This window comes from Sphaerodactylus townsendi, linkage group LG08, assembly GCF_021028975.2.
Source record: "Sphaerodactylus townsendi isolate TG3544 linkage group LG08, MPM_Stown_v2.3, whole genome shotgun sequence".
In the NCBI taxonomy this organism is placed as follows: Eukaryota; Metazoa; Chordata; class Lepidosauria; order Squamata; family Sphaerodactylidae; genus Sphaerodactylus; species Sphaerodactylus townsendi.
Window position 1 is genome coordinate 6,277,388 of NC_059432.1, and position 13,868 is coordinate 6,291,255.

The following is a 13,868-nucleotide window of genomic DNA, read 5'->3' on the forward strand; positions in this document are numbered from 1 at the left end:
CTCCAGAGCTTCAAAGAACCTGGGAACCGTTCACACCTTCTTGCAGATGAGCTGGCGCCAGGAGGTTGCCAGAAGGGAAGAGGGAAACAGGAAAGCATTTGCAATTCCCACGCAGCAAGACATCTAGGCACTGACAGGCATGGTCCTGACACCCAGAAGGAATGGGGCGGCTTCCACAGGCTTGGCATGTGCTGCTATGGACCCACATTGGACTATGTTCCTGCCACAAGAAGAGAAACCCTGGAGGAGCTGCTTGCAACTCTTCTCCGCCTTTCCCTCAGCAGTGGACCCTTTGGAGTGGGGAGAGTTGAAGGAACAAGCCATGCCTTATTGGGGGCCCCATGCAAAAACCCCGCTGGGGAAGAGCAGGGGGTGTGGGCAGAGGGTGGATTTCTTCCAGGCTGCGTGAAGGGCAGAGTCTGGCAAATAGCTCCACACAGAGAGACACCCTTCGGTTATTTATGGGGCTTTTCTAGGCTGCTGCTTCTGCCTCCGTTTTATGTAGGTGCTCCGGTTAAGACTATGCAAAGATCTAATTGTAGGGAATATAATAGCATGCCTTTTCTTCCCCAGGGTCATGTTAGTATCTCTTAAAACCCAATGGCGAAAGAGAGATAATGGAATTCACCACAGTAAATTGGGGATTGTAAACAAATTATTTCTTCTCTAATCAGATTATGCGACCCTGATTATTAAATCTGAACATGAATCATTGGTCATGTGTGGGGGAAATTAAACTGATTATTATTATTTGGACATTCAAATCTCCTTTCTGCTGGTACACAGGAGGTGATGGCTTGGGGTGTCCCCCCCCCCCCTCCAGCCTGCCTTAAAATGCCATTTTAGCAATCGGCGCCTAAAGACTGGGCTGCAAATTGAGATAAATGGGACAATTACTGGGCATTCAGAAGTGGAAGATCATAACTTCTCTCTGAAAGGTGCAAGGGCGAGATAGGGGTGGGGAGAATCTGCATGTTCGGCCTTGTTTTCGACTATTATGCAGGCAGACAATAGATGCCAGGGGTTTGTTTAGGCGGCTTTCATGCCGGGATGGGGGCGCACAGGGGAGGGGGCCATGTTTACATTTCTGGCCCCTTCTCATTCAAATATGATTAATGTGCTGGGAAGCCACATCTTAATCGAAGATGATGTTGTCAAACAAAACCTAAATAGGGAAATAAACGACTTCATCAGGCTCCTTCCTCAGAAGCCGGCAAACTGTCATGACGAAGCCATTAAAATATGATAATGAAAAATAGCTCAATTAAATGTTGTTATAGCTGTGACCTTCATTCAATTAAGACACAAGGAAGTCTCTGCAATTGGCTTTGCATTTAACTCCTAAATTTAGCATGCAGATAAAATAGTTATTCAGCCTTTGCTGATACGGGCAATTAAAAGAGTGCTAAATAATAATAAAGAAAAGAGAATCTGTAAATTGCAAGAACAACAATACGCAGCAATATTGTAATCCTCTTTTAAATGGGGCATTTCCTCTGCTATCGCTCAGGCGGGCAGCTTTTCTGCACATGTTTTGCAAGCTAGTTTTGCAAGCTAGTTAAGCCAAAGTAGTTCGGTTCATTCGGGCAGGCCAGTGGCATTCACGCTGCCTCCCATGGAGTGAGAAGGACGGCTGTCCAGAGCTGGGATGGTGGATGCCGTTCAGAGCCCAGATTCTTGTCACTGGATCCCACTGACACTGTGTGGTCGAATGGGCTGAACTCCTGCCATGTCCAGGCTGGTCAGCTGCAATTTATTTCAAAGGGGGATGGCTGTTAAATCAATCCATCAATTGCACCTGCTAGTCAGAGAAACTATCAGATATTTATCTATTTATTTTATACTTTTTAATATAGAGATTTTTATTAGATGTTTAAAATAAGGGCTATGATGCCAAGTCCTCAGTTGGACAGGCCAGGGTAGCTGAGTCTCATCAGTTCTCGGAAACTAAGCAGGGCCAGCCTTGGTTAGTACCTGGATGGGAGACCACCAAGGAAGTCCAGGGTTGCTACTCAGAGACAGGCAAGGACTGACCACCTCTGCCCATCTCTTACCAAGACCTGGGTGGCTAGCCTGATCTCATCAGATCTCAAAAGCAAAGGAATACCAGCGGCATGATGCAGAGGCAGGCAATGGCAAATAGTACAGGGCTACCAAAAGTTGATTGTGATTTAATGACTCTTTCCAACATGACACAAAGGATCAAGAGTGGAAAGACCATCAGGATTCCAACCAGGCCAGGATCTTTAATAAAGCTGCATAAATTGATTCCGAGAGAAAGCTGGTCCTAGCCAAGGGAAGGCCAGCCCACCATGCATGGTGACCCACCTGGCCAGAACTGCCACTGGAAGAACAAACACAAGGCGGCCTGTCTGCTCCTGGCCAGTACATCTGATGAGGCTGGGGCGGTGGTGGTGGTACCTGATGATGGATGGCCCTTCCCTCAGGGGGCCATGAGTCAGGACTCAGAACCTTCAGTGTCTCATTGCAGGATCTTCTCCCCCAAAGCAGATAACTCTTCCTACTCAACTTCGGACTGCTTCACCCAACAGTTGATGTCTGCTGGTTCAGAGGGAGCTGGAAGGGCCCAGAAATGACTTCCTGGTTCTCTCAGTCCTACATTAGGAGACAGGAGGCTTAAGGGCGAATGAGGTCCTCCAGGGCAGAAGCACCCTCTTACTCCTCCATGATCTTGTTGTGGTGGAGCATCAGCATGTGTGGCAGGCCTGCATTTGTAAAGCCCTGCTGAGGTGGGGCTGTGGCTTTAGTGGAAAAGCCCCCAAAGGTCCCAGGTTCAATCCCCAGCACCCCTGTTGTAGAAGGTCATTGTGGAAGACCTCCAGCTGCTGCCAGTCTGAGTGGGCAGGGCTGGAGCAAGAGCCTGGTCCAGTCGGAGTCACGTGGATAGACCTCGCCTTTTTCTTCTTTCTCTTTCTCTGGAGTCACATCATGCACCCCAGTCGAAGCAACTCATGTGTCCCTTTGCACAAAGGCCCAGTGGAGGTGCAGATACATCAGCTGTGGTCCTCTGACCCAGTATGGGTCTTGCATGCAGAGTAGTGACAGGACTGTTCCACCAGAGCAGGGCTAATGCATCCACGGTGGTAGCTCCGCATCCATACAAACCTGCCTCTCACTGCCCACCTTCCTGATTCAGGTCTGGTTCCAGAACAGGAGGGCTAAATGGAGGAAAACTGAGCGAGGAGCTTCTGACCAGGAAGGGCCAAAGGAGACCATGGCCGAGGTGACCCCCCCTGGAAGGAATTTGAACTCCCCCTCCCCAGTCGACCAAGCCAGGAATAAAAAGGAAACTCTGGAGATTCAGCAGAGGTAAGGCCACTTTCTATAGCAGCAACAACTTCTGCATGCAGTAGAGCAGTGGTTCTCAACCTGTGTAATGACCCTTTCACAGGGGTTGCCTAAGACTCTCTGCATCAGTGTTCTCCATCTGTAAAATGGATAAATGTTAGGGTTGGGGGTCACCACAACATGAGGAGCTGTATTAAAGGGTCGCGGCATTAGGAAGGTTGAGAACCACTGCAGTAGAGATGCTGGGAGTCTCTGCCCAGAGGCCATTGCCAGAATCCTAAACATAGCACATAGTCCAATAATCTGCTAATCTTGCCCTTGTGATGGGATGGAAGGTGGCAGAGTCCATGGGAAGGTCTCAGGAAGCAGTGAAGCCAACCAGCGAATCTGCTGGAGGGGGGCGGGGAAGGCAGCCACCCTCTGGGCTCCTCAGAGGTAGTTCCAGCAATGGGGACCGCAAATGGCCCAAGATACAAAAGGAAGGCTGGGAAGAAAACCGGGGAGGGACAGCAGGTGTGTCTGCATGGAATAGGTGGAGCGAGAAAGGGGGATGTTAACGGTATGAGACAAGAACTCCAGAAAGAAAGTAAATCGTGAAATAAATGTGAAATAACCGTATTGGGTAAAGGGCTCCAGCAGGTTTGCTGTGTTTGTGGCAACGACCAATCTGTTGGGTTTTGGGACTGAAGCCTGCTTGGTCAGATAGAGGACTTGTGGGCCTCAGTTTCCAGATATACGCATAAGTGGGTATGGTGCTTGCAAGCGTTGGAATGAAGAGGCTGCAGCTTGTCTGCAGAGAAGAACAGAGGGCAGCATCAGGGATTAGGGGCGTGCCGTCATTCCAGCCGCGCTCTGCTGACGAGTTCCCTTCAGAGCAAAAGCAGCCGTGCCTGGAGGAGATCCGCCCAATGTTATTTGAGTGCTGTGGCTCCCTGCGGTGTCTTCCTTTGGGTGCTGCTCTCAGTGTCCAGATCTGGGCTCTTGCTTCAACCCCTGGATCAGTGCTCACGGGCACACCGGTGTATGTGCTGCAGCATGAATGCCTGAACATGGTGTGACATGTGGCCACAGGGAAAGAAGTCTACAATGAGGAGTGGTTGCGTCCTTCATAGCTGATGTGGCAGTTTTGGTGGGCAGGAATAGGACCCCCTGGGCAACTGATAGTCAGCCCGTGCTAGTCCAATTGACAGTCACAATGGCAAGGAAAGCCCAGTGGGAATGACACCAAGGCCGCGCATGCCCAAGCTGATGGGGAAGGGGAAATGCGCGAATGAGTGAAGGTGCAGTTTTGCAAGCCAGTCCTGTCAGGCAACTCATCTCAAGGGAGCCGTCAACAGGCATTATTAGCTCACCCTCTGCCAAAGCTGGAACAGGAACCACCCAAAATCTGCTCCTGGCGGCTTAATTGGCTGAATGGCGACCTGCATTTCACACACTCTTTCAGCAAAAGTCAGTAAACTCAATATGACATGAACTTTTAGTCTATACTTTCTTGTTTACAGCTCATACATTTGAATGCAATCACTCGCTCACGCGTCACTACCACATGAACATATACAAAGTTGCGCGAACACAATATTCTGCGCACTTCAAATAACGACTCCAATTCAGAAAATGGCCACCCAAGCCTCAAACACATGCAAGCTTGTATCTGACAGCACGGGACCTGGGTAGTCAACCCCCATGTTGGATTTGATACAAAAATATTGCATTTATAATTTATGCTTATGATTAAGCACGTGAGTAGAAGTTGCATTTAAACATATGAGTTGGAAACAAGAAAATATAGACATACGTTCATGTTCTACTGAGCTTATTGACTTTTGTTGAAAGAATGTGTGAAATGCAGACTGCTGTAGCCCCTCAGTGCAGTTTTTGGGTGATTACTGACTTCAAGTGTACCGACCCCAACTGAATTTAAAAAAAACCCTGGAAACAGTGCATGAGGGAACAGTTGGGGAGAGACACAACCTGCATAGCTGGGGGAGGGTTTGGGTCAAGCAGCCCCTGAGACTCAGGCAGACTTTTTGGGGCTTATCAGTTCTTGATCCAGACCACCATTGGCCAACCAGGAAATTTCCCCCTTTGAGTGGGTGAATGTCCTCCTGCGGCCCAGACAAGGAGGTGCCAGGATGCCAGGGGGTTAAAGCCCAGGGTCAGGACCTCTGAGTGGCCTCTTGAGGCAAGTCCAGGTCTCCCAGCCCCTGGCAAGCGTGCCTGTTGGTTGGTTTGTAAAAGATGTAAAGATGCTTTTGAGACTGCAAAACAAACAAACAAATAAAATCACACTTTACAATCTATCTGGTCAAAACATTCAAACCATAAATCAAGCAATTAAAACTGTCAGCTAAAAGGAGTTTGTGGCAACCATGCAAATAGAGGAACCAGTAAATCTGTTTCTGGACAGAATTCCACGTGCCTCTCAAATGACATATGGAGCAATACCACTTGAGTCTCCCAGGAATGGGGACTCCACAGTGTAGGGACCACAGAGGAAAAGGCCCTGCTCTTATTTGGGGAGGGCCCTGACTGCCAGCCACAATACGTGCAGCTTGTGGCAGGGTGATTACTCCAGGAGCAGCAGTGGTGGTAGGAGGCTGGAAGAGCTCGCAGGTCTAATCTGGAGGAACCGGGTTTGATTCCCAGCTTCAAGTCAGCCTGAGCTGTGGAGGCTTATCTTGGGGGAATTCAGATTAGCCTGCACACCTCCCACACACGCCAGCTGGCGACCTTGGGCTGGGGTCACAGCTTCTCAGAGCTCTCTCAGCCCCACCCACCTCACAGGGTGTTTGTTGTGAGGGGGGAAGGGCAAGGAGATTGTAAGCCCCTTTGAGTCTCCTGCAGGAGAGAAAGGGGGGATATAAATCCAAACTCTTCTTCTTCTACTCTTCTATTCCATGGAAGGCCTGGAAGGTGAACACAAGAAATTGGAAATAAAAAGAAGCTGGCTGCCTCAACACCCCCATCCAGAGACAGAGAGCCACCTTCTGGCCCAGTTGAAAGTTCTTTGGCCCTCCTCAAGGGCAGTTCCATGAAGAAGGTGCCATCTCTGAGGGAGGATGAGCCATGACCTTCCTTACATGAGGCTCGATGCCCTGAGCCAAGGAACCACTCTTCTCCAAGGGACTGAAGGCAGGATCAGCAGGGTGAAGGCCTTCTAACCTTTTCCTTCCTCTTCTTCCTCACAGCCTTAGCAGAGCTGTCGGCCCTTCTGGGCCTTTCTTCCCCTCCTGCCTGCCGGGGACCCTTCTCAACACGGCCACTTATGCTCAGGCCTTGTCCCATGTGGCATCTCTCAAAGGTAAGGAGCAGCTTTTTAAACTCAGGGATTTGGAGGGGGGGGGGGGGGCTCGTGTTCTGGGATCTTGTTTTATCTCTGCTAGAAAAAAAGGGGGGGGGGAATAACTTCCAGCTGGCTAAGGCACAGACCCCCACACTTCAGTGCAGGTGCATGGGGGGGGGCAGGGGAGGGGTCTGCTTGATGTAGCAGCTGCTGAGTTCTTTTTCTGATGTGACTTTTTGCCTTTCCCTTCTGGCTGGAAGCTGACTTCATTTCATTAGATTTGTTGTGTGGACGGAGTGAGGTTTTTTGAAGCCCTCCCGTAGCCAGTTCCTGGTCAGGAAAATCCTGATTATTGGGGGGGGGGGCAGTCTGGGGGGTGTGAGGTTTGGGAAGGGACTCCAAGAGGGTATGAAGCATCCATTTTAATGAGGGAAATAGATCTCTGCAGTCTGGAGATGAATCGCCAGGGCCCACCTGTAGGTTGGTAACCCTCGTTAGCCTTCCCAGAGTGAATCTTTGGCAGGTCTGAATTACACGCTTCGTGATCAAATGTGAGCTGGCAATTCCAAAATATATTCAGTTTGCTGTTTCCAACCGTCCTGATAAGCTTTCCAGAGCTTCCTTGGAACAGCAGTGGCATAGCGGTTAAGAGCAGGTGTACGGTAATATTTATTTATTTATTTATTTATTTATTGGGTTTATAAACCGCCCTCCCCCAAAGGGCTCAGGGCGGTGTACAATATCTGGAAGAACTGGGTTTGAATCTAATCTGGAAGAACTGGGTTTGAATCCCCGCTCTGCCGCCTGAGCTGTGGAGGCTTATCCGGGGAATTCAGATTAGCCTGCACACTAACACATGCCAGCTGGGTGACCTTGGGCTAGTCACAACGCTTTTGAGCTCTCTCAGCCCCACCTACCTCACAGGGTGTGAAGGGCAAGGAGATTGTCAGCCCCTTTGAGTCTCCTACAATAGAGAAAGGGGGGGGGATATAAATCCAAACTCTCTTCTTCCTCTTCCTCCTCCTCATACTGCTGCTCCCAAGTGCTTGTGTTCCCTTTGAGGTGCCTCTGTAGTTCTGTTCATGTGTCAGCAGTGAACACATGTACATCCTGCATGTATGTGCATTCACACACTTGTAAAAAGAGGGCCAGCGTGCATTTGCTTTTCAAATGAAACCAAGGATCAGTACCTGGCTAAAGGCAGGGCTTAAAACAACATGTTAATACACATGCCTTAAAGATAACAATCACTCGATGCAAATACAGAGAAAAATCAGGCATTCTCTGTTTGCATGTTACAGTTAGCTACATCTGCTTGTGTGAAAGTGAATGAAACCACCATCCAATTCCTGGTTCAACAGGGGGTTAAATCCCAGGGTCAACTGAGTTGAATGTAACGGGAGAATTAGTTGTCTGCTGTCCATTAAAAGAAAGATCCAGTGTGCGTTGCCCATGGATTGTGTGCATGTTCACTGGCACTTGTGAACAGGGCTTTGTCCTTGAGCACCAACAGGAGGGGGATAGTTGGCAAAGGGGCTCTGCCTTCTGCCAGGCAGGCTTTGCTTTCGGTGGCAGCGGCAGCAGCAGCAACGTTAACCTTCCAAAGCTGACTCCGGTGGCATCTTTCCCCTGGTGCTACACTTGTCTGCATAATTCAGATGCACAGAAATGTGTCCTTGCAGGTGATTTTTTGCTGTGTGTGTTTGTGAAGTGTTGTCACATCACAGCTGACCTGTGGTGACCCCATCAGGCTCTCAAGGCCAGAGAGACACAGAGGAGTTGTGCAGTTTCCTGCCTTCTTGCCATGGGGCTCCTTGGAGGTCTCCTGTCCAGGAAGGGTCGAGGCTGAGAGTCTGTGACCCAACAACCCCCAACAGCAGAGCAGAGATTCAAGGCTGGGTTTCAGTCCAACACCTTCACTGCTTTTTTGTCCTTGGAGGCCTGGTGAACCCGCCACAGAGGCCGTGCTTGCCTGCCGAGAGCTGCTTCTCCCTCTTTGGGGCCAGAAGCAGGACATGCTAAATGCTTCCAATCCTTTCATTGGAACCGTGGAGGGGTTGGGTTGTCCCAGTGAACAAGGGCTCTTCCTGTTCCCATATTCCCCTCCACCCAGTGACGGAGGTATAGATTTTTTATGGGGTGGGTTTGGTGACTGAGGGCTTTCTGGCTGTTCCATTCCATGCATTGTTTCAAGCAAGCCGGACATGTAATGGGAGGGGTTTGAACCCGAGAAGAACCCCCCCCCCTTACCTTCGTCCCTGCCTGTATCCCCAGCGTTTGACTGAAACGAGCCAGAGGCAGTTCGGCGGAGGTATAGAATCATAGAGTGGGAAGGGGTCATACCGGCCATCTAGTCCAACCCCCGGCTCAATGCAGGATCAGCCAAGTATCTATTCTTAGCCTCATCTCCATGAATCTAGTAAATGGCTGGTTGACCCTTTCCTTTCAAAGGATTTGGAAAAAAGCTTTTAGATACCCCCCCACCCCCACCCCCCGAATAATTCTGGAGACACTTTAGCAGTTTTGCCTGCGATTTGACTTGTTTGGGGTATTTCATCTTCCTTGCCCTCATGGATTCTCTTCGCAGGCAGAGCCAGAATGGCGTAGAGTTAGCGCAAGGGGACCTGTGGGCACATGTGGAATTCTGACAGGGAGCAATTAATGCTCCTTTAAAAATGGTTTTCCCTTGTGACAACTTTTATGATAAAATGCTGTTGAAATCATTATAAAAAGCAAACTGGAACCCCCCCCCCCCCCCCCACACACACACTGCATCAGAATTCACTTTGCATCTCATGAGACATCAGTGGTCTGCTTCCGTCTGCGCCTGGCTCCAGAAAGGAGTTTCCCCTGCCATGTTTCCTGGATTGGGAAGCCTTTTATTCCAGCCAGTTTGCAAGACTAGGGACTACTTGTGATGATGTTGGAAGGTGGTTGCCAGTTTTGGCTCAGAGATTATGCTGAAGTAATCCCAGCCTTTGTATTACTGGGGAGAGGCCCAGCTAGTTGCCCTCCCCCTCCCCAGGAATACGTTTCTTCCACAGGCTTCAGACTTAGTTTATAGCCCATGAAAGGAGGAGGGAGATGGAAATGAAATATTAAACAGGGGCGGCTATTTTGTGCCCTGCATCTCATGCCTCAGTTGGGGCTCCTAGACCAGTGTGTGTGTGTGTGTTTTAGCCACCAAAGATCTTGTAATCCCCTTCGGGGATTGGGCGGTATATGAATTTGAAAAAATATAAAAATAAATGCCCCCTCCCCACGGCTTGAGGTCACTTCATGGGCTGCATTAAAAGGGTGAGAAAAGGTTTCCCAGAGTGCCCCTTGGGTAGATTTTCCTTCTTGCTCAGAATCCCAGCGATGGCGGCTTGGAGGCTGAGTGAGGATTTCCTCGTTGGTCAGGCTGGTGCGCGGCCCTTGGGAAGGAAGCCCCAAGTTTGTGGCTTGGTTCATGCGCTGGCACCACCCAGACAGCTGGGTTTGGGGTGATGGAGAGAGGCCTCTCTGCTTGCTGCACTCCCCTGAATGATGCAGGTTTGTCTGCAGGAGGCCTGAGGCTGCTTTGATTCACAGAGCTGGAGGTGGGGCTGAGGTTGTGACCAGAGTCTCCTCCTCTCTCCCCACAGCCAGGATGCTTCCTGGGGACTTGGGGCAGAAATGCTCTCTCAGCTTATCTTTCCTGATGTCTTGCTGTGGTGATAAAGCGGGTGAGAGGGGAAGCGAAGAAGCCAGCATGTGGTCTTGAGCTCCTTGAAGAGAGGGAAGGGTAAACACAGAAGACCTTGGCGGGTGTTGCCAACCTCCTGGTGGGGCCTGGAGATCTCCTGGAATTGCATCTGGTCCCCAGACGACAGAGATCCGTTCCCCTGGAGCAAAGGGCAGTTCTGGAGAGTGGACTCTAGGGAATTGTACGTCTCTGAGGTCCCTCCCCACCCAAACCCCATCCTTCCCTGCCCCCCCCTGCCATTTCTAGGAATTTTCCAACCCAGAGTGAGCAACTCCAGCCTTGATGGTCCTACACATCTCTCTCTCTCTCTCTCTCTCTTGTTAGCGAGAGAGGCAACTTCTGTTGTGTATCTAGACAGAATGAATAATGTATCAGCAGTCTTCTCAGAGAAGCCCACCAAAGTTGAGAGAAGATAATGCTTGTCCAAGTTGGCATGGGGGAGGAGGGGATGGCGCCCGTGGTGTGTGTGTGCAAGATCACCCCCCACACTCCCCTGCACCAACTTGGCTTGTCTGAGTCGGCGCAGGGAAGGAGGTGAAGGCGCTCATGGGGAGGGGTGCAAAATTGCCCTGGGGGGAGCCAGAGGAGGCTGAAGGAGTGGCCTAGCAGAACTGCCGCAGGGTGCCCCTCGGCCTGGCCCCACCTGGTCTGGTGGAGGCCACAGCTGAGTGCCCCTCGGCCCCACCAGGCTGCCTGGGGCTGCAGTCGGCTCAGGTAATTGGGCCACGGGGTATGTCTGTGTCGTAGCTACCATGGGACATGGGGGGCACGGGGGGGGGTAGGGGGTGCCATTCTGTCCCAGGCACCATTTTCCTCCACTACGCCTCTGATTGTGAAAGTAGGAAAAGTTTGCCTCACGCATGCTGCTATCTTGCTAGCTAGGAAGAGTCTCTGCAACTAACTTCTGAGAAGAAGCAGGATATTGGACTTGAGAGTATCAGTCCAAGAGGTGACTCAAAAGATCACTAACCTTACAGCCCTCTCTAGCTGACCACTGGCTCGTCCCCTGCTGCGTCATCTTCCCAGTTCCTTTGTGCATTAGACATTGCTACATCCAACAGTTGTGGCAGAACCAGTGGAGGGAGGGAGGGAGGGAGGGAGGGAGGGAGGGAGAGCCGGGTGTGTTCTGTCTTGTACTGCTAGGAAGAAGAGTGGGATAAAAATATAGTCGTGCATTGGAAGAACTAGAAAGAGCAAAGAGGCAAGCCTGGAGGAGGTCAAACAGGGTCAGTCATGCTGGACACCAAAGAAAGGTGGCTTCCTTCTCCTCTGGCTACTCCAGCCCCTCCTCCCATCTGGGACCTCTCTAAGAGACCCCTACTGTTTTCTGGAAATTGATATAGATCTGGGGGAGGAGAACCGTATTTCTTCAGTGGAAGCCAACCCCTGGACCAAGTCAGAATTAGCCCCATGGTACTGATGAAGCGGGGGGGGGGGGGGGGGCCCGTTTGTCCCCGGTGGAGCTCTTTCCCTTCTCTCCATTTTCAGTGACCAGCCTCGGCATGTTTTCCTCACCACTGTGTGAGAAGAGAGACTCCAGAGACAGAAGCGATTATAGGGAAAGGTTTCAGTACTGCTCCTGTTTTCAGAAGCTAAGCACTGGAAGGGCGGGGGGGGGGGGGGGCTGAAAATATTCACCTGGGGAGAGCGCAGCTGAGCTTGCGTTTCTGGGTGCCTGCCAATGCAGTGACCAGAGCTGTCAGTGCAGCATTTACAGGGGCTGCACGCTTTTGTTCCAGAAGAGTCTGCTGCTGTGGGTTCAAGCACACAATACATCTGGCAGGTGTTGGGGCCATGGCCAGGCTCACAGTCGGAAGTGCCGTGGGGGAACTGACCTTAAACAGCACTCGTTCACTTGGCAGTGCGGGGGAGAGGGAGTCTCTGGGTTTTTCTCCTGCCCTGCTTTTGCCAGTAGAAAGAGCCAGGGGTCTCTTTTGCTTCTCCTGAGGATGGCTGTTTCTACTGGTGAAAGTGGGGAGGGAGGGAAACTCAAAGCTCCTCTCCCCCTTGCAATCCTGAGTGACTGAGCTGGTTTAAAGTGCGTTCTCCTGATGTACGTCTGACTTCAAGTCCAGTCACGCACCCATCGCCTGATATGCATCAGGCATTTGCTATATTTGAGGCCTGTGAGACCGCGACCATTATCTTTCCGTCAGAGTCTCTGTCACTGGCCAAATCCGGCCTGCCAGCCCTGATCCTTGGCTTCCCCCATCCCTTTAACCCAACAGAGAGCAAGATGGTGATGCCCCCTGAGAGTGCTTTCTCACTGGCCTGGCAAGAGGACTAATATAGAAAAGCCATGTATTGAAGTCCAGTTCCAAAAGCTCGGAGACGGCGGATGAAGAGGTCCATCCTTTCCCCTTTAGTTCAGGTCATCATCCTTGTCCCTTGCAGCAATCTTCAAACCTCATCGACAGATATTTTAGTTCACCTTCTGGATATCACTGAAATGAGCTGTTGGCTCCTTGCCTCTGGATCGCCAAAGGAATTTTTTTGAAAATTTGACAAACAACCCCCCCCCCCCCCCATGAGCCCTCCTTGCTTCCTAATTCAGGAAGGGACACGTTATGTGGTACTTTCCACTTTACCTGAAGTGGAATGGAATCATGGCTAGCTGATGTACCCCTCGGAAGATGTTTTCTGGTGAATCTTCCTCGCCCAGAATATCTATATAATAGGCTATTCATGTTGTTGCATTGTGGAACCTTTGATTGAACGCTGAGTTACAAAAGGAAAATACCTTTGATTTATTTATGCGCCCAGCAAAATCAGCACACTTAAAAGCCAAACCCTCAGAGCGGCTTCTTAATGGACAAAGGCAGGAGTGCAATTCATTAATGGGGAGGAGATTATTAATGAGGTAAACAAGAATCTCCACTTTTCCGTGGGAGTATCTGCTGCTGTGGGGAGGGGGCTGTGGGGCAGGCACTCCACTCCTTCAGCACTTCCTCGGGCTCTTCCTGCCCCACAGCACCTTGCGAGAGGGAGAATAATTACACTTGCCAGGGGATGTCCGGCATAATTCATCTCCAGGTGCCCCCCCCCCCCTGGCTCCCGCACATCGATGCCTGCTGTGCTGGCAGAACAGCCTGCACCATTGATGGGAAAACAGCGCTTGCATTATACATCAAGGCACTGAACAGGATCGATCAGGATCATTCAGGGCCTGCTTGCTGCTGGGGCTGCAGAAGGGAGAGTTTGATGGAGGCTTCATGGGGCAGGCACCAGGGGTGCGCTGGGGCCGCAGCGGCCCTTGGGGAGAGTGCAGAGCTCCTTGCAGGCAGGGGCAGGAGGATGGCTGAGGCCCAGTTCCCACAGGACAAGTGATCTCCATGCAACAGAAACCAGTTCCGGGTTCCCCCAGAGAAAATGGCTGCCTTGGAGGTGGGACTGTATGGTTAAGAGCGTAGGAGGTTAAGAGCTCATGTATCTAATCTGGAGGAACCAGGTTTGATTCCCAGCTGTGCCGCCTGAGCTGTGGAGGCTTATCTGGGGAATTCAGGTTAGCCTGTGCACTCCCACACATGCCAGCTGGGTGACCTTGGGCTA

At 51.0% G+C, this 13,868-nt stretch overlaps 1 protein-coding gene across 1 annotated transcript in view; it reads left to right on the forward strand.

Annotated features, from left to right (window-relative positions):
- DRGX (dorsal root ganglia homeobox) overlaps nt 1-13,868 on the forward strand; it is a 67,720-nt gene that overhangs the window by 4,911 nt on the left and 48,941 nt on the right. Inside the window, exons 5-7 of the mRNA XM_048505875.1 lie at nt 3,158-3,330; nt 6,498-6,610; nt 11,663-11,732. Of these exons, the coding sequence (XP_048361832.1) occupies nt 3,158-3,330; nt 6,498-6,610; nt 11,663-11,732 (356 nt within the window). The remainder of the gene's footprint in view (nt 1-3,157; nt 3,331-6,497; nt 6,611-11,662; nt 11,733-13,868) is intronic.